The sequence below is a fragment of the Urocitellus parryii genome, chromosome 1 (assembly GCF_045843805.1).
Source record: "Urocitellus parryii isolate mUroPar1 chromosome 1, mUroPar1.hap1, whole genome shotgun sequence".
Lineage (NCBI taxonomy): Eukaryota > Metazoa > Chordata > Mammalia > Rodentia > Sciuridae > Urocitellus > Urocitellus parryii.
In genome coordinates, this window is record NC_135531.1 from 262,107,352 (window position 1) to 262,134,783 (window position 27,432).

Consider the following 27,432-nt stretch of genomic DNA (forward strand, 5'->3'; position numbering starts at 1 on the left):
AATGCAATTGAATCTCTCTCTCACACACACCCTGCACAAAACTTAACTCTAAGTGGATCAAGGACCTAAGCATTAGGCCAGAGACCTTGTGCTTACTAGAAGAAAAAGTAAGCCCAACTCTCATGTTGGCTTAGGAACTGACTTCCTCAATAAGATTCTTAAAGCACAAGAAGTAAAATCAAGAATCAATGAATGGGATGACATCAAACTAAAAAGCTTCTTCACAGCAAAGGAACCAATCAAGGATATAAACAGAGATTTACAGACTGAGAGAAATTTTTTATCACCTATAACTCAGAGCATTATTCTACAGGATATAGAAAGAACGCAAAAAACTTAACACCAAAAACCCAAAACACAAATAAACCAATCAATAAATGGGCAAAGGAACTGAACCATCATTTGACAGAAGAAGAAATATGAATGGTCAAAGATATATGGAAAAAATGTTCAAATTCTAGCAGTTAGAGAAATGCAAATTAAAACTACACTGAGATTTTACCTCAATTCAGTCAGAATGGCAATTATTAAGAATATATGTAACAATAAATAGTGGTGAGGATGTGGGGAGAAAGGTACTTTCATACATAGTTGGTGGGACTGCAGTTTGGGGCAACCACTAAGAAAAGCAGTATGGAGATTCCTCAGAAATCTTGGAATGGTACCACCATTTGACCCAGTTATCCCACTCCTCAAGTTTATACCCAAAGGATTTAAAAACAACCTACTATGTGATGAAGCCACATTAATGTTTATAACAGTTCAACTCACAATAGCCAAGCTATGGAAACAACCTAGAATATCCTTCAGTGGAGGAGGGGTAAAGAAAATGTGGTATATATGAACAGTGGAATGTTACTCAGCCATAAAGAAGAATGAAATTATGGCATTTATGGGTAAATGGATGGAACTAGAAAATATCATGCTAACTGAAATAAGCCAATCCAAGAAAACCAAAGGCTGAATGTTCTCTCTGATTTGTGGATGCTAACCCAAAACAAGGGAGGTTGGAAAGGGAAATAATAGAAATCCATTGGACTAGACAAAGGGGAATGAAGGGAAGGGAGAGAGGAGAGGAATAGGAAAGACAGTAGAGTTAAGTGGAAATAAAGTTCCTTGCCTTGTATTTGAATATATGACCAGGGTAACTCTCCATCATGTACAACAAGTGTGAGATCCTAACTAGAATAAGTTATACTCTATGTATGTATATTTTGTCAAATACATCCTACTGTCATGTATAACTAAAGGAACACATTCAAATTAAAAAAAAAACAGTCAAATAATGTGGAAAGTTCAATCAGGTAATTTGGTTTTTCAATTCCGGCAGAAGCTGGAGGGGAGACATTTAAATAAATATAGTGATTGATTTCACAAATAAAAGCAGAATTTGAAAAAAAATTATGCTCAACAGTTAAAAAAAGAAGCTTTATTAGTTTTATAAAGACTATAAATTTGTTTGAACTGAGTTTCAAGAGTTCCACTAATAAAGTTTGGCTCTCTTTGTTTTAATTCTAATCCAATGGATTTCTATTATTCCCCTTCCCAACCTCCCTTGTTTTGGGTTAGCATCCGTAAAACAGAGAAAACATTCAACCTTTGGTTTTCTGGGATTGGCTTATTTCACTTAGCATGATAATTTCCAGTTCCATCTACTTACCAGCAAATGCCATAATTTCATTCTTCTTTATGGCTGAGTAACATTTCACTGTGCATATATATACCATATTTTCTTTATCCATTCCTTCATTTAAGGACACCTACGTTGTTTCTATAGCTTGGCTATTATTTGTTGAGCCGCTATAAGGTTTGGCTCACTTAGTAGCAGAGATTAGGAGAAATTTAGTTCTTACCTTCCAAAGCCAAAGTAAGTTGTTGAATTCATCCAATAAAAATAAAATAGATAGCAGGATATATTTACCTCATTGAACTCTACTGGTCCACAAAAATATTGATTTACTCAATGAGAAATATTCTTAAGTCTTGATATATAAAAATAAGTATTGATTATGAGTGAAGAGGTAGTCATAATCAGGCATTGTTGATATACACTGAGTTATTCATATAAAAATAGCAATTACAAAATTAAATTGATCTTATCATCAGATTATTTTTTTCTCATTCTGTGAAAAATTGTGCACCTTAATAAACCCAATGCAAACAAAAGAGAAAAAGTAAGACACTTTATGGCAAATTTTATTTTTTTAATCAGTCTTAGTAAACTATACTACTCTTCTTAAAAATCATATTTTCAGTCATGTCATAACTCTGGAATGTGTATATTCAGACTTTGGTTTATTATTCCTACTAAAATAATTATTCCTAGTAATTACTAATTACTTTGGTTAATTATTCCTACTAAAATAATTTATGTAGGAATTTCTGTCAAAATAATTTTGTCATATTTTGTTTTTTCCAGGTAATAAAATAAAGTGGAAATAAATATACTTTATAACCTATGTTTTATTATTTTACATTTTTAAGAAGACATATTTTCTTTAAACATGAACATTTTTAGTGCAGGTTCTACATGAATTTTTCCAGTACTACTTAAAATTTTATCCTATTATATTTTCATTCTATTGACTTGTTTTAATAGAGATAAATATTTAATTCTTCCTAAATTTATCATTAAGACTCTAACATTCAGATGACAAATGACTTGTATTGTGGCTTGTTTTCTTTACCAATCACCACGATATTTTAAACAAATATTTACTTATTTTTTAGTTGTAGTTGCATACCTTTATTTATATGTGGTACTGAGGATTGAACCCAGGACCTCGCATATGCTAGGCAAGCACTCTACCTGCCGCTGAGCCACAACCGCAGCCCCTCACTGTGATGTTTTAAAAGAGACCTTATACATTTCCAGAAACACTCTGCTCTCTAAAGATGCTACAAATAATCAGGCTGATTTTTTTTTTTTTTTTTTTTTTAGAGTGCCACCTCTCTCACACACCAACTAGATATTAATGTAGTCACTGCCACATCCTGGGAAGCAATTTTAACAATCTTGTAACCCAAGGATTCCAGTTCCCCATTTCCAACCAAACTGATCTTTAAGTGAGACATTATATGCTATGTAATAATCCAATTACTTTAAATAAGGTTGAAGGCAATTGTAAATTTATATTCATTTTAGAAATTAGTTATTATATGTATACATTCTTTTGATCTTTTGAAAATGAGTTCAGGTAAACCTGAAAACCTCACCATAAACTTGCTGATTCAAAATCTGCTCTAGTAAAGACATTTTTTTTTTTTTAAACACCTGAGGCACAGCACTGCTGAATTACATATTCCTATCATTAGGTTCCAGTATTATCATTTTTCTCCATCTTATTGAAAAAAAAAAACCTTTCAGAAATTACCCAGAGCCTTCATAAACATTTCCAATTATGATTTTTTGGACAACAAATGACTTGTATACGTAAACCAAATATTAATGGTTTATAGCTAAATATTTTCCTTTTCCATTATAAGCTTTGATCCTTTTTGGTTTTATTTTGTTTCAAAAATTATAAAAATAATAATATTGACTCCCTTTCCAGCTACTGTATAAAGATTACAAGAGGACTCAGGCTATAGCTCAGTGGCAGAGCACTTGCCTAGCACATGTGAGGCACTGGGTTCGATCCTTAAAAAATAAATAATAAAAATAAAGTCAGGCTCTCCATCTACAACTACAAAAAGATTTTTTTAAATAGTACACGAAAAAAGTTATGTTTTTGATTCCTAGAAAAGTCACAAACAGCAATTACTACAGAGTTTGGCTAGAAGTGAAAACCATATGTAATGCCTCTGTCAGCAAAGACTTACTAGAAGAGGGTTTATAATAAATATTCACATCTGCTGCTTTGGACACTCTAATCCATCCTAAGGATCTTTGCTGTGTCAGGCTTTGTTCTAGATGAAGAGGCCCAGTAGTTATAAAGGTTTGCAAATAGGCCATATTTATCATGGTTAGCTTTACTTTTAAAATTCTCTTATTTCCAAGATATTCATGATGTTTGGGATATAATTTGGAATTAAATATTTCTCTATGGCTTTCATGGTGATACCATTCTAGAATTCATATTATGAAATGGATAAATTCTGTTTCCACAATATATTACCTACCTAAATCTATGAAGAAGGTATCATTGATAACCATGCTGTACCTTTTGTGAAAAATAGTGGCTAAAAACCCAGGCTGTGGATTTGAAGTACTTGTACTTAAATGTTGGCTCCTTCCATCTCTAAAATGCCTTTATGATCTGGTTTCTTAGCTTTCTGTAGCTTCTCCTTCTTCACTCACACATTGGCATTAATGCTGTTTTCCTCGTCATTAGAATGTTGTAAGAAATGTGTGGGATTATCCACACTGAGCACTAAGTATGATCTCTAGCACGTTGAGAGCTTAAAAATTTTTAAACATCATTGCTGGAATGATAACATGCTTTCTATGATTAGATACTCCAGTGGATAGAACTAATGTTCTAGTTATTTATCGTAAATGCTAAACTTATATAAAAACATTCCATTGACTTCATTTGCCTTTAAATTCCCTAATAATTTATTACCAGGCTTTTAAAATAAAACTTTTAATTAAAACTAAATTCTTACTGAGCACGGTGATGCACAACTGTTAATCCCAGTGGCTCAGGAGGCTGAGGCAGAAGGATCCCAAGTTCATAGTTAGTCTCAGCAGCAGTGAGGCACTAAGCAACTCAGTGAGATCCTGTCTCCAAATAAAATACAAAAAAAAAAAAAAAGGTCTGAGGATGCGGCTCAGTGGTTGAGTGCCTCTGAGTTCAATCCCCTGGTACCCCCAAAAAGCAAAAGAAAGCAAAACTGAATTCTTGGTTTGTTTTCACTATGAAGGAATGATTCACTAAAAAGAATATGACATAAAAATTATGGGACTGCCCTGTATTTTATTTAGCTAAAATACATAACAAAAATTTTGATTATTCAATTTTTTTTGAATTTTAACTTAAAATAAAAATCCCAAGTCATTTTGAAATGGAGATATTTATTTTCACTTCAAATCCAGAGAAAGTTTGTTGAGTTCATGAGTATTATCATTTTTAAAGTAAAAATATATATTATTATAGTTTTGAACAATGATTTAGCATAATTTTGATAAATAATTTTAAAGTAGAATACCAATTATACCATATAAATTATTCATGATACATACTTGTAGATATAGATCCTATTTTTCCATAAGTAAAATTTGAAAACTATGCCATTTTAAACTTTTGACATAGTCATTTGAAGAAGAAAGTTGCCTTGCTTAGCTACTTTCAATCTCATCTTTTCAGAATGATTTATTTATCACAAATATAAGGAGAATGGCAGAGCACTTTGATGACCTCTGCATATAAAGTAGGCAGAGGATTAAACTTCATTTTCCCATTCTAAAATTTTATAATCTATTCATTGATGTGTCTAAATTTTTACTCAAATTGTTTTTATACAGGCAAGAGCTAGTTTATATTAAATGACTGACATCTAAGAAAATAAAACGATAGTCTGCTGAATCACAATTAAATAAAATATAATGTTCTATTGCTTATAAGATGTGACTGCTTGAAATAAAATCAATCCTCTCTCTCTCTCTCTCTCTCTCTCTCTCTCTCTCTCTCTCTCTCTCTCTCTCTCTCTCCTCTCTCTCTCTCTCAGGTCGAGTATTAGCTCAAGCGAGTGGCAATGGGGTTATCCATTTGCTGGATCTTAAATCTGGACAGATTCACAAACTGATGGGCCACGAGAGTGAGGCACACACGGTGGTGTTTTCCCAGGATGGAAGGAGTCTGTTTTCTGGAGGTTCAGACGGCACAATTCGAATGTGGTCTTAATAGTCAGCAGCGTATCCCACTGCAGAGGGCATTCCCTTGAAGGCTTAAAAATGCTTCTTGGAGTCCCAAACCAGTAAATAACTGGTTAAATATGCCACTAGGTAACATTTACAATTTGCTTTAGAGCATGCTTTGGACATGTTTTGTAGTGTTCATACTGTTACCAATAAAATAAAGAAAAAACTTTTTGCTTATTTATTTATTTGTGTCTGGTCTTCCCACCGCCCCCCCCCCCTTATTTTGATAAGAATTTAGAAGCAGAGCATCTTTGCTAGGGTTTTGGAAGAAACAGCTTTACAATGACGCCTAATGACAGACTAGATGAATTACAGGAGATTGATTTTTAATGTTAGAGAACAAACTGCAGGAAAACGCGGCTACTTTTTTTTTTTTTTTTTTTTTTTTTTAAATCAGACCCAAGCTGCAGAAGACTGAAGTTTAATCATGTAGCACAGGGAAAGTCTTTTGTCAACCAAAGGGTCACATAGAATAGTCGAGCATACATTTTCAGATTCTTTGATAAGGATTATGCCTTATCTGTTAATAATAATCAAGGACTGCAGATGGCTTAAATCTAAATGCATCTCTCTTCCGGAACTTTCATTTCTGCAACTCATCCAAGAATGCATTAGGTATAATTATAATTTTTAAATTTTGTATTGTAATTTCAATGCAAATAAGTGTCGCGCACGTAGAATGCTCCCCCACCCGCCCTCCTAATGCACGCATCCCTGTATAAAGTGCGACTGCTTAGAGAACACTCTAGCCTGGTCTAAAGAAGCAGCTCGGGGATTTCGACCAAGCTGGGCTCAGAAGCCAGTTGTTGGCGCTGTCCGTGGTGCTGAGGAATTCCCGGCTGCCGGCAGAATGAGCTCCAAATCAGCAGTCTGCAAACTGCTCTCAGTGATGCAGAAACCCAGCTAAAGTTGCTCCTTTCCTTCATGTCCACAGTTAGCATTTTCTGGTGTGTAAGAAGGGATTCAAGCAACATATCGTGGACGATGCTGATGGTACTGCCGGTGGAGCGGGCTTTAAGCTACAGTACGCTGTTGCTGTTTGTGATCCTCAGAGCCTAGCCAAATCACCTCTACTGCCGTAGCAAACACTGTGTAAGTGAACTCATGTGTGGAGGAGGCGTAATCAGCCAGGAAATTTCATAGAAGGATCTAAGAAAATGCTAAAAATAAGTTCAACATGATTCTGCTACTGGGGTCTGGATTTCTACAGGACCAGCATTGCTTCTTTCTTTGAATTCTGAAGACAGGTCCAAAGCGTATTTCTTATGTGTGTCTGCTGTGTTTCTCTCTGGAAGGGTGGGAGACTGCTTCTTGACTGTGTTTTGAAATGGGAGGTAGAGAGAATGGATTGCCTTTAGTTCATGCCTGAAAATGTATTCTTTGGGTGATTAAAGAGGAACTGCTTTCCTAAAACATACCTGACCTTTAAGTTCATATTGGTCTTTGACCCCCACCACCACCATTAACCTCCACAGTGACTAGGTAAGTGTATCTTATGAGTTATGTTTGTTTTCTAAAAAATATTTATATAGATGCAGTCATTTTAAAGCATATGTAGCAATATGGGGAGGGGTGAAAGTTTAGCTGGGAAGTAATCTTCAGTTTAGCAGTGTTTGCTTTCTTATTAAAAATCTTCAGATAATCATGTCACTGGTTTCTCTAATGTATCTTTTCTTAATAGTGTCTTAAATTGCACTAGAGCACTCAATTATGAAGAAGGCTTTTTTAAAAAATAGCCTAAGAACTTCATTATATTAAAAAGAAAGCCTTGTATTCTCCATGCAGATTTTAAAATGTATTTCACAAAATAAAAGCATGTTTAATGTTTATATAAAGTAGATATCACACCCCTATTTCTACCTTTTAGTGTGCATTTATCATAACCTGACACATTAATGCCTACCTGTGGCTTACAAAGAGATCATTTTCTGTGTCCTTTTGAAGCAGAATCATATGTGTATTTTATATGGCTTATCTTGCATGTATTGACAGATACTCCTGGAGTATTATAAGGACGCACAGAAGCTCCCCTTTCTTCCAAGATAAACTTTCTAAATATGTAAGATGTATATAAATGTATCCTCTAATTAGTAAAATATATTTATGCCTTTTCAGAAGCTCCTATTATGTTTGTAGCCTCTGTAGTAATTTAGGAGGAAAAAAATGCTTTGTCAAAGGGAGCTCCTAGCTTCTCAAGTAGAATTATAGGTTTGCAATTTCTTGTTCTTTCATGACTCATTATTTTTGACATATTTTAAGAGAAATCCATCTCCTTTATCATTACTACCCAAAAGGAATTCTAATGTCGAGAATTTTAGAAGGAATTCTAATATCAGCTTTCTCTAAAAAAGGACATGAATATACTACCTTCCATCTTACTATCACTACAATTTGCATATCTAACTTAAAATGCAAATATAGCCTAATAGTTTATGAAGTTGCCTAGCATTATCTTCACCTTATTTAATATTATCATGTGTATATATTGAATAAAATGAGATATTTTACCATTGCTCTTAATATAATGTGAAAATAAACCAATGAGTGACATTTGTAAGTGATTTGAAAATGTCCTATATGTAATCTTAGTGATATTGTCATGAAGCTGATAGCTTTTTGATAAACACATGAAATATTTCACAACACTTTTCCTTATCTAATATTCCTAAAAGTTACAGTTTCCCCAGAGCATTTGTGTGAATTAGTCACTCTAAGCATTTAAATAAGAGCCCCACTACCAACATTTCCAAGCACTAATATTAAGTGAAGTTTACCAGTCAAGGTCACCATTTAAGAAGGTATATTCTCTATGAATGGCAATGCCTCATTATTATTTAAAGAAACTTCCATAAACAGTTTTTATGGTGGCATCTTTGTGCAAATTGCCTAAATGCAAATATTTGGGGCATTTCAAAGGGTTATATTTCCAAGACTGTATGATGGTATTTATATATTACATGGAAGTAATTAATTCAAATGATATTATAAAATTACTAGACTCAAGTTGCTGCAAAAAAAAAAAAAAACTTCATGGGCATATCTTTCCTGCCCACTAGGAGCTTACCTCCTGAGTAAAACAAAGATGTGGACAAAAGTACAAATGCATTTGATTTTAACAAATCCTTTTCAATAAATGGAGTTCTTTCATATTATTATTTTAACTCTTCTTTCTCTTATTCACTATTAAATAGTTACACTGTTTTTATTATTAGCTATGTTTCCAAGTCCAGATCCATGTTGACTGAAAAAAGTAACTCATGTTCAAATCACTGTATTAATCCAACTATTGATATAACTAAGTAGGAGAGCTTTTATACTGGCTCCATCCCAATTATAACCTACAGTCAACTGTTGGTTGATTCCATTTCTTTTAGAATTCATTACTTTATACTAATCATCCTTTGAGTTTTGATGCAGATGATGATAACATACATCCCTTCTACCATTGACTAGTGCCGTTAAAAGAAAAATAGAGCATGTGAGTTCAAATATTATTGAATTCTTTGTCAGTAGCTCCATATACTCACTTCAAACTTCAGTAAAATCACTTCATATAGTTAGACAAAACCAAACCTTTGAAATTTAAAAGATAAATACAAGGTGAGGGTTTCCATGTAAAATAATTTCATGAAGGACATATGTTAATGAGCACATTGCCAAGGATACATTCCCCAGACTTGGCAATGAAGTATGGATGATTACATGAACTTTAGTCTATTTTAGATCTTAGTATCTTCCAAATTGAACCCAGTCTTACTAGCTTTCAAATTGAACCCAAACAATCAATATAAGAACATGGGATTTAGTGAATCTATATTCTCTTTATATATGTCAAATTATTTTTTAAATATTTATTTTCAGCCTACCCCTCTTGTATTCCCATGGAAGGAGCTGAGTATATTTAATAATAGGAGCACACCCAGAAGTCTTTGAGGAGGGGCATGGCTCTTCATATTCATGAAGCTTGCATACTTCTATTGGTCATCCCTGGATTGGTCACCTCTGCTGCCATCAGTCATGAAGACTATCCTGCTGATGAAAGTGACCAGACCTCCAGTAATGACAATCTGATCTTTGATGACTATCGAGGGAAAGGGTGTGTGGATGACAGCGGCTTTGTATACAAGTTGGGAGAACGGTTTTTCCCAGGGCATTCCAACTGTCCATGTGTCTGTGCTTTAGATGGACCTGTTTGTGACCAGCCAGAATGCCCGAAAATTCACCCAAAGTGCACAAAAGTGGAACACAATGGATGCTGTCCTGAGTGCAAAGAAGTGAAAAACTTTTGTGAATATCATGGGAAAAATTACAAAATCTTGGAGGAATTTAAGGTATGAATTACCCTCCATATTTATTCAATACTAATTTTTCACATTGCATGCTTAGTAGATTGTTACATTAAAATCAAAGTTGGAAAATATTTCGAAGTTTATCCTTAATTCATAACATTATGATTTTAGCTAGCATAAATAAGATCATGCTTGAAATTTGGGCCAATTTCTTGGTCAGTATTTGTAGAGTTTCATAGTAACCTTTTTCTTAGAAGAATTTTTGAACATGCTTAATGTCTTTTATTTTTGGCCTTTAAACATTTCTTTGTATTATTATAAAATATGTTTTCTGAGGGAAGGAAATTTGTTTGTAGGCTATGTGTCTATTAAGTTTTGTTACGTTTTGGCCATTTAGCCTATATTTGGAGCCTTTTAACTGTGGTCTTTAAGTATTTGTTTAGTGTGCGGAAATGTAAGTGCTAAAGTAACATGCTCCCAAGTTGTGATTTTCATGTTAAGAAAATACACTGGGTCTACTTGTTGCAGAACAAGGTCCCTGTCTGTTCTATGCTTATCAAACTTTTTACTTATAGGATTCATAGAACACTGAATTTTTATCATAGTGTATCTAAAAAAAGACTCACTTCTTTTCAACATACATGGTATTTCTTAGTTTTCTTATGCTTTTGACTTAGATTCAAGGAACTTAAAGTTCATTTTTATCTGTTCTTGGATTCTCTTTTCTCCAATGGCTAGTTTTCATTAAAATGTCCTGAATCCTGAGGGCATGATAATACATCAAAAATATCCTCTTTAATTGTAATGACAGTTTGTGCCTTGGAGTGTCTGTCATACTTATGTCTTGATTTGAAAGGTTCTCTTTTTGTCTAACCATGTTCTGTGGCAAGGTACTCAGAATAATATAAGTAAAAGAAGGGATAGCTAGATTCCATTGCTTTCAGTCTCTCTAGGTTATGGGTTAAAACCAGCAATTTACCTAGGAATGCCTTACCATTTTAACTGAATTCCTTAGGACATAAGGAAATTATAATTATACTTATTTTATCAGCTTTCTTAGACCTATAATGTTATTCTAGACTTTCCTATTTCATGTATAAGAGTTTGCTGTACAATATTGACAAGTAAAGAGCTAGGGAGTCTAGTAAAATTATCATTATTGGCATCAAATGATAGCAAATAGTATACTATTATGCATTTACTGATGACTTTGTGGTCCCTAAAATATTAGCTATTTTTACTTTCAGGTTAATAATGAAAGTAAATACAAGTACTCAACACATCAAGGTTTATAGAACCATGTCCAGAATTACTGTCATTCTCTTGTAACATACATATATTTCTAGAGTGCAAAAAAAAATTGTAGGAACAGTACTACCCCAAATTAAAAAGTACATCAGGAAAAGTTTGTGAGGTACATATATAATTTAGTAATTAGTATTTAATAAAGAAGATGAGAAATTGATTATATGAATTTAATCAATTCACCACTAAAAAGTGCTATAACTTCCCCTTATTATATAAGATGATAACTGAGTTACCATGTCAAACAATACAAATATGTATCGAACAAAAAGTTGATAATTCCTATACCTCTTTTAATTATCTCTCTACTATAATCTAACCCTACTCTATCCCTAATATATAACCTATTGATGTACACAGCTTTGCCACTTGACTTTCTGTGACACTGAATTTTTAAATGTGTGTTGTTGTTTTTTTTCCAAAATAGATATCATGCTTTTGTAAGAATGAGGAACTAAGATAAAGAAAGTTTAGGTAACTTCTCCAAAAGTTAAGTCAAGTAACTTAACTATTCTAGATGCCACCTTTTTGACAGTGAAATCTATTCAGCCTCTTGAAGCACTCTCTGGTTAGATAAACCTGGATTCAACACCCAAATTCATCAATGGGAGTAAATTTTTGGATGGAATCCTTAAACTTTTTGAGTCACAGTAGTACATGACAACCATGTACTAATTAACTCTCTTGGGAAGAGATGTTGGAAATATTTAATGAAATATAATTTAAGTTAAGTTACTAGACTTGCAGTGACAGATACAAACTAGGTATTGAATAAAGGGTTGTTCTCTAGTATCCAGTGACTAACTCTATGTTCTAAATTATGCTATGGCTTTGCCTATGTCTTTTAATGGAAATTCAACTTTTTCAAATGAAGTAATTCCAATATATTTTTAAATGCTTTATTTATCCATATGAACTGTAAATATTAGCCATTATTTGTCATCTTGCTTCTCTTCCAGTTCAACTTCAAAGAAAAAAATATTTAAATAGAAATAAAATTAAAAACAAAACCAGCTTGCAATGAATTAGTACATAATTTTTAAAGATGTATAGAACTTTAATTTAATAATTTTGATATATTATTAAGGCAGTTGCAATATTGTATCTTCTTTGGCATATAATATATTCATCCAATAAGCATTTATTGGACTTCAGTATGCAAGATACTGTAAATATACATAAATTGGAAAGCAGGATACATGGAAGTCAAAGTCTCTTCTCACAAGGCTAATTGATTTAGAGAATAAAGGCAGTTAAAAGTTATATTTGTGACTATAAAATTCTAATATAATTCCCAAGGGATTGTAGTATCAGAAGCTTACCAATAAGTATGAGACTTGGTTAAATAAAAATTTTTTTAAAGGATGGTCACAATAAAGCCTGTTCTTTAAGAAATGTTGAAATTGATCTGAGGAGATTAAAATTCCAAAGTGGAACTGCTGGAGCAAAATAAAAGGTAAATTTGTATTTGTGTTGGTGGACAGTGGATAGAAGAGACTGGGCCAAAGTATAACAGATATAAAACACCAGACATTGTGCATAGAGGTGAACTAGTTAAACAAGATTTCTAAAGAAGATTATCTTATATCCAAGTATGAAATTGAAAAGAAGTTAAGAAAAATTAACAGTGGGGGATAGACAGCTATTGAAAACAAAACAAAATAGATGTGATGATTGGCATGTGTAAGAACAAAGACATTCAGTGTTGTTTTCAGGATAAAATCTAAACTCGCTAGTGTAGACTAGATCACTACTCACAAACTTCGTCAAACACTTCAATCTTCAGTGACTTCTCTTCCATGTGTTTGCATTTTCTGTCCCACCACATGAGCACTTTGTCAACATTGCTTACCTCTATGAGTCCTCAACTACTTCAGGACTCTATTCAAATGTCATCTCACCATCTGTCCTAGTGCTGTGTCCCAGGCTGGATCCCACTCCTCTTCTACATGTTCCCACAACATGCTGTGCCCACCTTATAACAAGAATGGGAATGGTAATGGTAGTCAGACACCATCAAGAGCTTTACGTGTATCAACACATTTCAAGATTTGCAAGACCTATGTTTTCATTAGCACCATTTTACAGATAAGAAAGATGAATCATCAAAGTATAACTTGCCCCAAAGTGAAAAGTGGAAAAACTAGGATTTCAACTCAGGCAGCCTGCCTGAACTCTAAGTTCTTCACCCTCTCCTGCTTCTGTCACAGTGCCATAACACATGTAATATGAAACTACCTGGGTCATCTGCTAGAAACTACCAGTTTATTTCTCCTAGTGAACCCTTTAAGAGTAGATACAATTTTTTCTTATTTCTCTATTCCCAAACCTCTGGAGTATGTAAGCCACGTAGCATAATGGGCCTGATTATAATTGAACATATAGAACAAAGAGGTTAATTAGAATCCCTTTAAATTTTCTTAGTGTCTGTTTATGTGTTGATCTCTTTAAGTTTATATGAAGACTGATCTTCAGGTAGCTAAAGGTGCAAGCATTGTTCCCAGATGGAGCACCTGTTTCCAGCCTGCTTCTACTGTCAACTCCTCTCCCAGGCCCTTCCTAGCCAAGGCTGGTCTTGGATGCTATCTCCATCCCCATGTTGCAATGACTGCCCAGTGTTTTAGTTGTGCTGTCTCACCCTATATAATTTCAAAACATATGTCACATCTCAATCTTTTCTAATTAGAAAATTCAAATATAAATTGATCTATATATGTTTCCTTATAGGAAGAATAACGCTCTTCATAGAGGTTGTGGGGATACATTTTTCCATTTCCTGATGCAAGCTTTGAAAATAAATTTCTCTCTAATCTTTTTGAAAACTCTAAATTCTCCAGTGTTCTGGTAATATTGTATTAAGATAAAGGTCACTGTATAGTAGGTTCTCTCATCATTTTTTTAATATGTTCCCAGGCAATATGACACTGGAACCTACTTTTTTAGGAAATAAAGTGCATAAATAATAAATTATAATAGCATTTCCTAGTCCCACCACCCCCCCCCAAAGAAAAAGTTTATTAGAAATGTAGGCTCTATTTGCTTTGATTCTGTGCTTAAGTATCTCATGCTGAGTTTCCCAAAGGAGAAATAATTTCTTATTTTGCTTGGTATTTTTATAACTCTGCTAGAATTAGCCTTTTTGGATATTTCTTTACACTTTATAACTTGTACTGATTTAGTTTTAGGTCAGACACTGAAGGTTATACTACAGCTGAAGGAGATCCTATTTCAGATTTTGCATTGCCGGTTTTTATTTTGAAGTGATTTTCTGCAGTCAATACCCAGTGTCCCCAAATCAGGATTTGAATTTGGCTAAGATCTGCCTTTCCCTGCTGGCAGTGACCTTCGTGCTTTCCCCTTTCCCTATTTCTAACCAAGGATAGTTGATAAGGTCTCTTAGTTTTATATTTGAAAGGTTTAGTGTAAATAATTGCTTATATTGCATTTTTGTGTATATGTTGTTTTCTTTTAAAATAAAGTTATTTTCATGTCATGCTAAACTGCCTAGTTTTTTTTCCTGAATTTTTCACCTAATATTTAAATCTTGAGGAGTGAAAACAAAGAGGAAAAACAAGTCAACAGGATATTTTGCCAAATTATTATACCCATAAAAAATATTGATGCCAGTTTAGGTTTGGAATTGATTTGCTCTTTAATGGGTATATTCAAAAGGAGAGAGAATTTCCAAAATAATCATTAATCTGTATCCACATCAGTAATGCCAATATTAAATCTGTAAAAATGTTTCAGTTGAAAGGATTTTTGAATTTAGGTTTGAGAGATTTGTTTTATGTCTGGTTGTTTTTAATATGGAAAAAATAATGGAAGGCAACATATTTAAGGAGCCTAAGGATCAGATTTATAAAGGAAAGAGAACATAATGGAGACTGCAGGGAAATCTCAGTTGAGGAGACTAATAGGTAACACAGTTCCCATCACTTTACCCTACTTATTCACCTACCTGCCATTGAACCAGTCTCTATGAAGGGTATTTGAACTAAGTAACATGTTTACGCAAGGCAAAGAAATATAGAAGCATCTTTCCAGAAGTATGAAGGTTATATTTATTGTGATAGCAAATAAATTGATAGATTTTGAGAATACAGGTGGGATTTTAAAAAAGTTTAATACAGTAGAGGATTTACAAATTATTAGCATAAGGGTAGGGGAGTCATCATTTTAAAGATAATCTCCATAGAAAATATTATAATTTCACGCACTAAAAATGATTGAGAATTTTTGTGGAAAGGTTGAAAAGATTAATCCCATAATTATTCACTCCACAAAACACAGTTCCTGTTTTGCAGAGCATATTGGGGCTTTGAAGATGAAAATGGCCTATGAATGAGTTAAAGAATGGCTCCTCCTTTCAAGTTACTAGGACAGAGATTGAATCATGACCGCTGCTTAATCTGAGGCTCAGACGCAGCATGCTGAATGCAGAGGTTCAATGTGGATATTCTCAATGAGGGATTTCCATCTTTGTAAATAACTGAGAACTTTGATTTAATTTTTATAATATTTTACCCGTTTTGGAGAGTACAGTCAATTTTATTAAAACAACTTTATGAAGGTCATCACATCCTTTCTTACTATTATTAAATTGTGCATAGTTGGCATTTAAAAAAATTCACAAATGTTTCCTCCATCTATGAAGGAGATCAGATTTTAAAAATAACTTATTTTTTAAAAATCCTTTGATAATAGGGGTGATCCTTTTCATATTTAACATTTTCTAAAACAAAAGAGTAAAATTATAAGACTATATGACTGCCACATTCATTCCCACAGGGGTGAAATAGACCCTTTGCCATCAAAATTAGTCTCTTGCTTTACATTTTAAGAGACCCATGGCCACCAACCATTTGGTTTGCAGTATGCAGGAGCATTTTTTCATACTCGTTCACTGATATTTATTGCTGTCCTTATTGGAAGATGCTGCTATTAGTGGTGATAACTGCATGATAAGTATGACTACAGAGATTTGTGACTGGGCTTCTGTGCCCTGTGCAGATGGGAAGATTGGTGCTTGATTTGCAGCCATGTCTGAGATTTGCAGAGCTTGTCACCATTAGTGACTACCTCAGACTTGGGGTCAACCCTTGGAAGTTTATAGATATCGTTGCCCTTTCCCTGCACATGCATCAAGAATGTGAAAGATGAAGCTGAGGGAAAAAAAAAAATGACTTCATAATGCCCCTTCCAAATTTGAGCTACAGTTGTACAGGTTTTGGATATGTTTAAAACTTGCCTATTTTAATTGTGTTTTTACTCACCAGAATACTGTGTGATATTAGCAAGTATATCTTTTATATTTCCTGTACCTTATTTCATAACTCAGATCTATTCATATTTTGTGGATATTTTTAGATTAATTCATACATCTATATAACATAGTCTTGCTTCATAGATGCATTGATTTGTGTGTGGGTGTGGGTGTATGTGGGGGTGTGTGTGTGTGTGTGTGTGTGTGTGTGTGTGAAACTGGAGAAAGCGTGAGTCCTCTTGTCTTTGAGAAAATTTTACTTTCAGATTAGGCGAAACCTTTATTTCTACTCCTTAATAGTTCTGACCACATTTTTGTTTTGTTTTGCTTTCCTGCAGCTTGATTTATATACCAGGCAGTGTGTTTTATGAAGGACAACACAAGAAAAACCTCTCAGTGTATTTTTTATCTGTGCTTCATCAAGCTTTCAAGGAAGGGCCTAAGACAAATAGCTAAAGGAAGATTTGAAGTGATCAGTGGGTTTGTTTTCTCAAACTATAGCTACTATTAATTGGAGACTGGCTTATTTTAGAGTCTGTGCTTTGCACTTTCATCATCACTACTGATTAGCATCAGTCATTTCAGTCTGACACACCTCCATTGTTGATTTCCTTGACTTTTGTCTGCCACACAGCAGCATATCACAATAAAACTATATTTGCAAGGATTTAATGACATCATGGAAAAAGTGAATAAAATTCTAAAGGAACAAGAAAAACCAATCATCTCTTTAAAAGTTTCTGATGCATTTTTACATGACTGTATAAAGTTGTCTAAAGGGTATAAAAAGTTCACTGAACACAACTCTTAATTTTCGCCTTATTATATCAGATAACAAAACTCAATAGACTTTAAATTTTCCATCTATAGAACTGAAACAATAATATCATCACTTGTCTTAAAAAGAACAAATAGTATACAGAATTTGAAAATTAGAATATTATGTCTCAATTTATAAGTAGAGATTTTAACTACTCAAGAGTTTTTTGTTTTGTTTTGTTTTTTGTTATTGTTGTTGTTGTTATTGTGTTTTTTTTTTTTTTTTTTACAAATGGGCATTTTTTGGCCTGGATTTTCAAAACTATTTTAATATTGACCTTTTACTACCATTACTACTTCATGGCTTATGATTATATTTGTGTTTCTGAGTTTTAATAACTTCTTTCAATTATAAAAGTCTAACATTATGGTTTTTATGTATACTTATACATACCTACCCCTAAGAACTAGCCATAGAAATTAGATCTATAAAGAAACTTTGAATTTACTTTGTCTAGCTCCCTATTTTAGAGGTGATAAAACAAAGACTAATAGAAACTTAGTGATAGTGCCATCAGGACACAGCTCATTATTTGCAAAAGCAATATTAATACATCATTTTCTTGTGGTATCTCTTCTACATTTTATTATCTTCGGGTTTAACAAGAAAATTCAAGCTGATTCGCATCTTCTTTTCTAATAAATATGTTGGATGCAAAGATTTATTTCAGCCAATTGTCTATAGAAATGTGATATGAGGACCTATCACCATGGCAACCCAGAGTTACAAGTAGAGAAGAACAATAAAATATTGGCACATCTAAAATCAATCTTTGATTCAGATTGAATACAATTTGTGAAACAAGCTGAAGTTTGCAAAGGCTCTGATAAAAAGGGGGTCTGTTGTCTGAAACTGAAAAAAATCTGTAATTAAACCAAACAATATAGCCAAAATAAAATATAAATGTCTTTCATTAGATACTACTTATTTACTTTCACTGAGACTACTTTACTCTAAAAAGTAACAAAGAAACTAAACTACTGTTCTTTCTCATATATTTTGGTGATTTTTTTTTTTTTTTGCAACTGAGACTGATAAGTTTTATTTTTTCATTCCGCAAACTCCTGCCTCTCACTAGATGGCAGGAATGGAGTGTGCAGAATGGATGGAGAGTGCAAAAATCTTTAGTTCCATGACATTAGAACAAAGGAATATCCCTAAACCAGCTGATCATCAGTATGACCTAGGGAAGAAATGTTGCAAAAATCCCCATTCCTTCACCTCTCCTGCTTTTAATTTAAACCATTTAAATGTATATCACTATATAGATATATAAATATTTTTTTCTACAAATAATGTAGATTATTTGAATTTATATTATTCTATAAATAATCCCAGAATATTCTAATCAGTTGGTTTGGGGAATCATGGTTTTAAGGTAGGCTTTGCCAGACTGTTTTCGAAGGGACACTGGAATCCGTGAGATTTCTAGTGAAGATTTCCAGTTGTTTTTCATGATCACCTAAGTTTAAGGAATGATGAATCTTTTAAACTCTTCTGGAAATGTACAGTGCACATTTGAAAACTGAGACCACTTGAATGTATTTATGAAGTTTGTTGGAGAATTTATGTATGTTCCACATTTAAGAACTCAACAGCTGGTAAAAACTGGGTTTTCTAGTAGTCCCTACCACTTCCAGCCAGGTGACCTAGGCACACAGTACTTTCACTGTCTGGATGTTCACATCTCCGAAATAGAGATCTCAGGAGAAACTACTTGGCACACAGTAAGTGATTCATAAAGGCTACCTGACATTTTTACTACAATTACTACTAAGTCATATTTAGTCTAGGATTTCACAAATTTATGTGACAGTAGAACACTGTTTTTCCTCAGAACATCTATTAACATTTAAAGTTCCCACAAGTCCAATGAGACATAGTTTTCAGAACTACCCTGCTCGTGGTTCAAAATGGCCTAATTACCATAAAAATAAATAAAGATATTGTGTCCATCTACAACTAAAAAAATATATTTTTAAAAAGTGACCTAATTATTTGACTCTATGGTTAGTTAATGATAAAATCTATTTGTCTCTACTTCTTCTTGAAGTTCCCCAAATTGCATTTATGTGACTATTATGGTAATTTATTAATGTGTGTTATATAAAACAATTTAGTTGAAAAATAACTTTTCAGAATAATAATGATGATGACAGTCATAGTACCAATTACATAGAACCAATAATTTAAGTTAGGGATTGGCACACTAGAGGCCATGGGCCAAATCTAGTTCACAGTTTCCTTTGTGGCTTTAAAAGAAAAAAGGGGGAAGGGGTTAAGTTTTAAAAACTTTTTGTAAGTTTTACTGGAAAACAACCATGCTTATTCATTTATGTATTGTTTGTGGTTGCTGTTAAGAATGTCCTAGAGACTATATGATTTTTAAAAATCTAACATATTTACTTTCTGGCCCTCTATAGAAAAAGTTGGCTGATCCTTGATCTGGACTGAAGTTGTTCTTCCCATTATACCTCACTTACATGTTGTACTGTCACCTGTCCTTCTAACCTGCATTCTTGAATGTCACAAATTCTTTCGGGTCATGCTAGATAAAGAATCTACATTAGTTGTGGTGGACTCAGGGTTCTCTTTGAACACATATACATTTAAAAAGACCTGCAGAAAAGTTACATTTCATTGCATACTTGACTCCAAAAAGTATAGCTTTGCTCTTGGCATTGTTGTATAGTAATTTATTAATTTTTCACTTACTCAAAATTCTCAGATGAAATAAATAAGCAAAGATTATAACATGTCCAACATTTTTATATCCCACATGTTCTCCTTTGAGGGTAGGACAAGTTACCAAAGGATATTTATTTATTTAATACGATGAACATATTCAGTGTTATATTAGCAATTGAAAGTATGTATATGGTCTACTTACTTGGGTATTCATTCTATCATTACTTTTTTTTCATTGATTTTATTTTTAAATACATGGCAGTGGAATGCATTACAATTCTTATTACACATATAGAGCACAATTTTTCATATCTCTTTATATAAAGTATGTTCACACCAATTCATGTCTTCATACATGTAATTTGGATAGTGATGTCTATCACATTCTACCATCATTGCTAACCCCCTGCCCCTCCCTTTCCCCTCTACCTCTCTGCCCTATCTAGAGTTCATCTGTTTCTCCCATGTGCCCCCTCCCCACCCCATTATGGGTCAGTCACCTTATATCAGAGAAAACATTCGGCATTTGTTTTTTTGGGATTGGCTAACTTCACTTAGCATTATTTTCTCCAATGCCATCTATTTACCTGCAAATGCCATGATTTTATTCTCTTTTATTGCTTAGTAATATTCCATTGTGTATATATGCCACATTTTTAATCCATTCATCTACTGAGGGGCATCTAGGTTGGTTCCACAGTTTAGCTATTGAGAATTGTGCAGCTATAAACATTGATGTGGCTGTATCCATGTAGTATTCTGTTTTTAAGTCCTTTGGGAATACATAAGGAGAGGGATAGCTGGGTCAAATGATGGTTCCGTTCCCACTTTTCTTTGTCTTCATAATAGCTGCCATTCCGACTGGAGTGAGATGATATCTTAGAGTAGTTTTGATTTGCATTTCTCTAATTGCGAGAGATGATGAACATTTTTTCATATATTTGTTAGCTGATTGTATATCCTCTTCTGAGATTTTAAGTCAACTTTTGCATTCCATTAAATAAACTTATCTTACATGTGAAGAAGTGGTAGTATCGGCCAAAATACACGAGACATCCACCTGATCCTCAAGGTGCTCCTAGACTCTCACAGGGAATACAAAGTACAGGTGTAACCAGCACGGGTAGCTTGTGAAGGTTGCTGTAGTGTGAAGAAAGAAGTGGTTCATTTGGAAGGGCTAAAGGAAAATAGCCCAAGAATGGCAAAGGTAAAGAAAAAACTTGATCAGAGAAAAGTGACCAAGTGACCAGTGCACATGGTACAGAGTGTAAGATAAAAGTGGAGAGGGAGCATGAGGAGGGAGTGTGGGGCCAGTTCAGTGTGAAAGCCAGGGTCAAAACCTGAACAGAGCAGAGAGTTCCTGAAGGACGTGGGTTGGGGAACTAACCAGATTTGTGCCCGCAACAAACATGAATGATAATAGAGGGTTCTAGAAAATATTTTGTAAATGTATTCGCTCATTAAGTTAATCCTACAATACTTTTATGCCTGTTTTATAAATGAGAAAACTAACTTTCAGGGAGATTTGTGCTCTTCTTCTTGTTACATAAACGGGGATTATCAATCCTGACAAATCAAGGAGGGATTTCTGCCTCTAACTCTAGAGCTGTCTTCAATACACATTATCAGCTTTGGTGAGACTCCTGGACACAGATGCAAGTAATGTAGTAGAGAGAATCTGGCTTTCCCTTGAGTGTATATATGTAAAATAGATGTTTAATTATAATTCTATTTCATATTTAGTCTCATATCTTTTTCACAGAAACGTAGTACACTGATAACATGAGGAAAATTCTTTCCCTGTTCCACATATTTCCAGGGCTCAACTGGTTTTATTTTAGAATTGCCGCTGCCTAGATAAAGGAAAAGTCACACACACACACACACACACACACACACACACACACACACACCATGGAGTTTTATCTAGTAATAAAGAAAAATGAAATGATGTCATTTGCTGGAAAATGGATGGAACTTGAAACTTGATAATATTATGTTGAACAAAATAAGCCAAATTCAGAAGGTCAGTAATTGTGTATTTTATCTCCTATGCAGAAGTTAGAGTGGAAAAAAGAAAAGTCTGATCAGTGGGGTGAGGGAGGGTCTCATGAAAATCAAAGGAAGGTCAGTAAAGTAGAGGAAAGGGACCAGAGAAGGGAAGAAGAGAGAAAGGAGAAATATGTGAAATGATATGGGCCAAATTATATTTTTATATTGTGTGCGTGCAGAATATGTGACAACAAACCCCACCATTAGGTACACCTAAAATTCGCCAATAAAAATATGGAAAATAAATAAAATTCACATTGCTAAAATAAGTAGAGGCACATCAAAGGCATGTTCTATCCATTTGAAACAAACTACATTTTGAATACATTGAATATTAACCAAGATTATTTTTGCAAATGTAAGAATAATATTTTAAATTTTAAAGCAATGAAATGTGAATTTTAAAAAGCATAGAAATTGTTAAATGATTTTTGCAAAATTAGAAATGCAAAAAGCTTCTATCATAGATATTGCAAAAACTCCAGTGATACGCAAGTGAAGTCATTTTTCTTTATAGTGAGAGAATAGCCGTGGCGCCTGGAAATTCCACTTATTTTCACTGCATGGTAGTTTTATTGCTCTCTTCTAAAAAATTAAAATTGTTCAGTCTAACTTTAACTTTATTCCCAACATTAAAAATAAAATTCTGCCAAAATAGCAAACCTTTGACTGCTGAGATTTAAAAAGCTTCATTAAGGAGAAAAAGGACAATCACAGAAAATTTTCCTTTTGTTAATGAGACTCTAGGACATTTACATTGAAACTAGAAGATACTAAAATCAACACTCCAAAAACTTAGAGCTAAAGTTACCCTGTTAAAAAACTGTTTGGGGCAAGAATATGATTAAAGATTGAAGTTTCATCTCAGTAAATGAGAATCTAATTAACTATCTAAAAACGTTGTTCAATGTCATTCTCAATCTAACCACAATTTGAGTTCGAACATGCTGCATTTTAAAAGATGAAGTACAAATTGCTTTCAAAACTCAAAAGGATATATTCTTCACAAATTCAATATTTTAATTAATTTGTAATGGAAATAATTATGCCATAATTTAATAAGATAATGTATGACTAATGTTCTCCCTTGACAAATACACAAACTTGCAAATAGAGGGGAGGGAGGACAGAAATACTGGTCAATGTGAAAGCTATGACAACAATAATATTCATGAAACCAAAGCTACATAGTTTACCTGTTCTTTCACATATTACATGATTCCCTTGCTGTTTTGTAACAATCAATGAGAAAATCAGAGCACATTAATATTATATTATTTTAATACCATCTTGCAAATTAGAAAATCCAGGCTTAAGTAGTTGAGCCTCTCCAAAGTAAAACAGTAGCATTTAATAGTAGGTCTTCCTCTCCAAATGTGCTTATTCCACAACCAAATTCCACTGGGAGATAACATTAACAATGCCTATATGTGGTTACAAAATTGCCACTGCTTCTGCTAATACCTTGCCCCAAAACTCCACACTAAAGTTTATCAAGAAATTACTCAGTGACTTTTAAATGAAAATGTACTTTCATGTTATTGCCCATAAGCCATCTCAATATACGTTCAGGGAATGAGGTAAGCTCTGAAATAAGTATCAAATAATGAAATATAAAATTTAGTGGGAAATCACTATTTGGTCTTAAAATTGAAAATGTCTTTTTATATCAACAATTATAAAGCACTTAATATTGTTCATTTTAATTACTCCCTCTTCATATCATGTCAAAGTACAATATTACTACCTAATGGAAAATGAAGAAAATAATTAAACTTTTAGAAAATTTTTGCTCAGAGAAATTGAGATAACAGTAAAGAAGGAGTTCTTAAGAAGTAGTCTGATTGCCATTCCCAATACAAATGAGTTTTGTTGTCCCAGGCTGATAATGCCTCCCTCTTAGAGCCTGAAAAGCCCTGAATTCAGTGTCATGCATGCAGTGCTAGCAGGCAAAGTTACCACCCTCTCTCCACTTCCTTCCAGTGTTTCCTGTAGAGTTGAACTGGTTGCATTGTCTCTTATGTGATTCTTTCATGCTGTGGAATTCTCACAGTGATGTACTCTACCTTAATTGCCCTTGACCTTGATTTAATGCTAATATAGATGACTGGCTCTTTAATTGATACCAACAACCAAAAAATATCCTTACCAGTAAAATCAGGGAAATTTTGAAGTTATACAGTTGCTCATTTTTATTCTGTTGCATTCAAGTGTGACCCATGGAGCAGTCTCAGAGTGGAGATAAGTAGGTTCTGCTGCAAATCCTTAGATCTACTGTTGATGAACTTTCATGTTGAAGACCTCAGAGACAGCTAAAACATCCTTTTGTTTTGTTTTGTTTTCTTAAAAGCACACTGATATTTCCTTGATAAGTGTACTTCGCCTACTTAAAAAGATACACCTGTTATGGTAACTAAAATGTGTTTTTGCTAACACTGTTCTTATCTGCATTGTATTTTGGGGGATGTTATTTATATTTTAGAAAAATCTATAATTTATTGTCATGAGACTCCTTGAAAACATTCAGCAAAAAAAAATGGTTCTGTTTATCAGAAAAGGCAGTATAAAATGACCTTAAAGCACATGCCAAAATATAATTTTTAAAATTTTTAGGAAAGAAATTTTAGAAATATGCCATTAGGATAATGTTACAATTGTGTTGCAATTACGATGATGAACTTCTAAAAACAAGTTTCTTTTTGTCCTTAATAATTAATAATTTTTGGATTGGTACTTCGTTTCCCAAACTTCTTGTATTTTTCTGGTTCAGATTAAATGCAAAGATTAACTTCAATAATTCAGTCTTCCACTATAAAAGTTACATCCATTATTCTTTTTGATTAAAAATCTTTTATTTTGCTTTTATTACTGCATTATACTTGTACATTGAGTTGGGTTCATTTTGAATGGAGTTTAATTTAATTTGCTCCATTTAAGTCCCTGGTGTGCCCCCTTTCCCTTCCCTCTTTCCGCCTCTATTTCCCTTCCTCTACTCTATTGATCAATCTTCCACTCATTTGTTTATTTTTAATTGGTGCCTTATAGATATACATAAAGATGGAGGCACTGTAATATATACATACACACACACACACAGGGTAATTTTTTTTAAATTCATTTCACTTTTTCTCCCTTTTCCTTCCCCTACTCCCTCCTTTCACTCCACTGGTCTTTCTTTTAACTTTACAATATGCAACCCCCTCACTTTTTATTACTTCTTACTTTGCTTTATTTATCTTCTGTGTATGAGAGAAAATATTTGGCCCTTGACTATTCTGAATCTGGCTTATTTCTCTTAGCCTAATGTTCTTCAGTTTTATCCATTTATTAGCAAATGCCATAATTTTATTTTTCTTTAAATTCATTGTGTATATATACAGCCTTTTTTAACCCATTCATCTATAGATGGGCACCTGGGCTGCTTCCATATCTTGGCTATCATGAGTTGCACTGCTATAAACACTGATGTGACTGTATCACTATGGTATGCTGATTTTAGTTCTTTTGGATAAATAATGATTGGGATAGCTGGGTCAGTTATTCATGTAAAATATTGGTTAGCCCAATAGCTAAGTTGTGGAACTATCCCATATAATCATCAACAAATAAATGAATAAAGAAAATGTGGTCTATATATACAATGGAGTTTTACACAGCTGTGAATAAGAATGAAATTACGGTATTTACCATTAAATGGATAAAATTGGAGAGTATCATGTTAAGTGAATAAGTCTGACTCAGAAAGTCAATGATCCAATACTTTCTTTCATATACAGAAGTTAAAGCAAAATGGGGGGTGGGGGGCTAGCCAGGTGCCATGGTGCACCCCTGTAATCCTAGCAGTTTGGGAGACTGAGGCAGGGGGATCACAAGTTCAAAGCCAGCCTCAGCAAAAATGAGGTGCTAAGCAACTCAGTGAGATCCTGTCTCTAAATAAAATACAAAAGAGGATGAGGATGTGGCTCAGTGGTCGAGTGCCCCTGAGTTCAATCCCCAGTACCCCCAAAATAACTTAATTAATTAAATAAGGGGGAAAGGTAGAGGACACTATGAAAATGGAAGGAAGATCTGTGGAGTGGAGGGGGGGTTTTAGGGGAAGACAAAGGGATGTGAAAGGGAAGGAACAGCAGAATGAAGTTGACCAAATTATGCTATGTGCACATATGAATGTACCACCATGGATTCCACATGCATGAATATCTGTAAAGCACCAATTTATAAAAACAATAAATAGATGGGGGGAAGATCAGTGGAGTAGAGGAAGGGTAATGGTGAGCAAGGGGAAGGAAAGGAGGAGTACTAGGGACTGAACACAGAATAAATTATATTCCATGAATGTGTGATTATGTCAAAATGAATCCCATAATTATTTGTAGCTATAATGTACCAATAAAAACATAAAAACAAAACAAAACAAATGGCTTTTAAAAATCAAGAAAGGGGCTGGGGATGTGGCTCAAGTGGTAGCGCGCCATGCCTGGCATGCGTGCGGCCCGGGTTCGATCCTCAGCACCACATACCAGCAGAGATGTTGTGTCCCCCGAGAACTAAAAATAATAAATATTAAAAAAAAATTCTCTCTCTCTCTCTCTCTCTCTCTCTCTCTCTCTCTCTCTCTCTCTCTCTCTTTAAAAAAAAAAATCAAGAAAAACGTGTTAATACACGCCTATAATACCAGCAACTAGAGATATAGATAGGGCCTGAGGCAGAAGAATTGCAAGTTTGAAGCCAGTCTCAGCAACTTAGTGAGATTCTGTCTCAAAAACTAAAATTAAAAGTACTGGGAATGTATCTCAGTAATAAAGCACCCTGTGTTCAACCCCCAGTACCAATGTTAATTATTGTATTGTCATTTATTGAAAGCAGGACAAATATGTCGGCCCTCTTTTTATAGCTTATATACCAATCTTTTATACTTTTAACAAGTGCTCTGAATAAATATTTCTAAAATTTATATAATTCCAAGTTATAGTTCATTATCTAACTGGTTATTATAAACACATGGACAAACCTAAATGTACTCTTTGCACTCATTTTCCTAAAACTTTACTTCAAAAAAATGAATGCTTTTGGCAAAACACTAGAAATAATATTCTAGAATGTATTATCAAAATACCAACTCCTCTAGAGAAAGTCAGAACAGCTGCTT

The 27,432-nt window shown here is 33.6% G+C and overlaps 2 protein-coding genes across 2 annotated transcripts in view; both read left to right on the plus strand.

The window, feature by feature from the left end:
• Window positions 1–5,846, plus strand: part of Spag16 (sperm associated antigen 16) — a 917,689-nt gene extending 911,843 nt beyond the window's left edge. The window contains exon 16 of the mRNA XM_077799366.1: window positions 5,671–5,846. Coding sequence (XP_077655492.1) covers window positions 5,671–5,846 — 176 coding nt within the window. The remainder of the gene's footprint in view (window positions 1–5,670) is intronic.
• Window positions 5,847–9,804: 3,958 nt separating this feature from the next.
• Window positions 9,805–27,432, plus strand: part of Vwc2l (von Willebrand factor C domain containing 2 like) — a 144,869-nt gene continuing 127,241 nt past the window's right edge. The window contains exon 1 of the mRNA XM_026402367.2: window positions 9,805–10,194. Within this exon, the coding sequence (XP_026258152.1) occupies window positions 9,805–10,194 (390 nt within the window). The remainder of the gene's footprint in view (window positions 10,195–27,432) is intronic.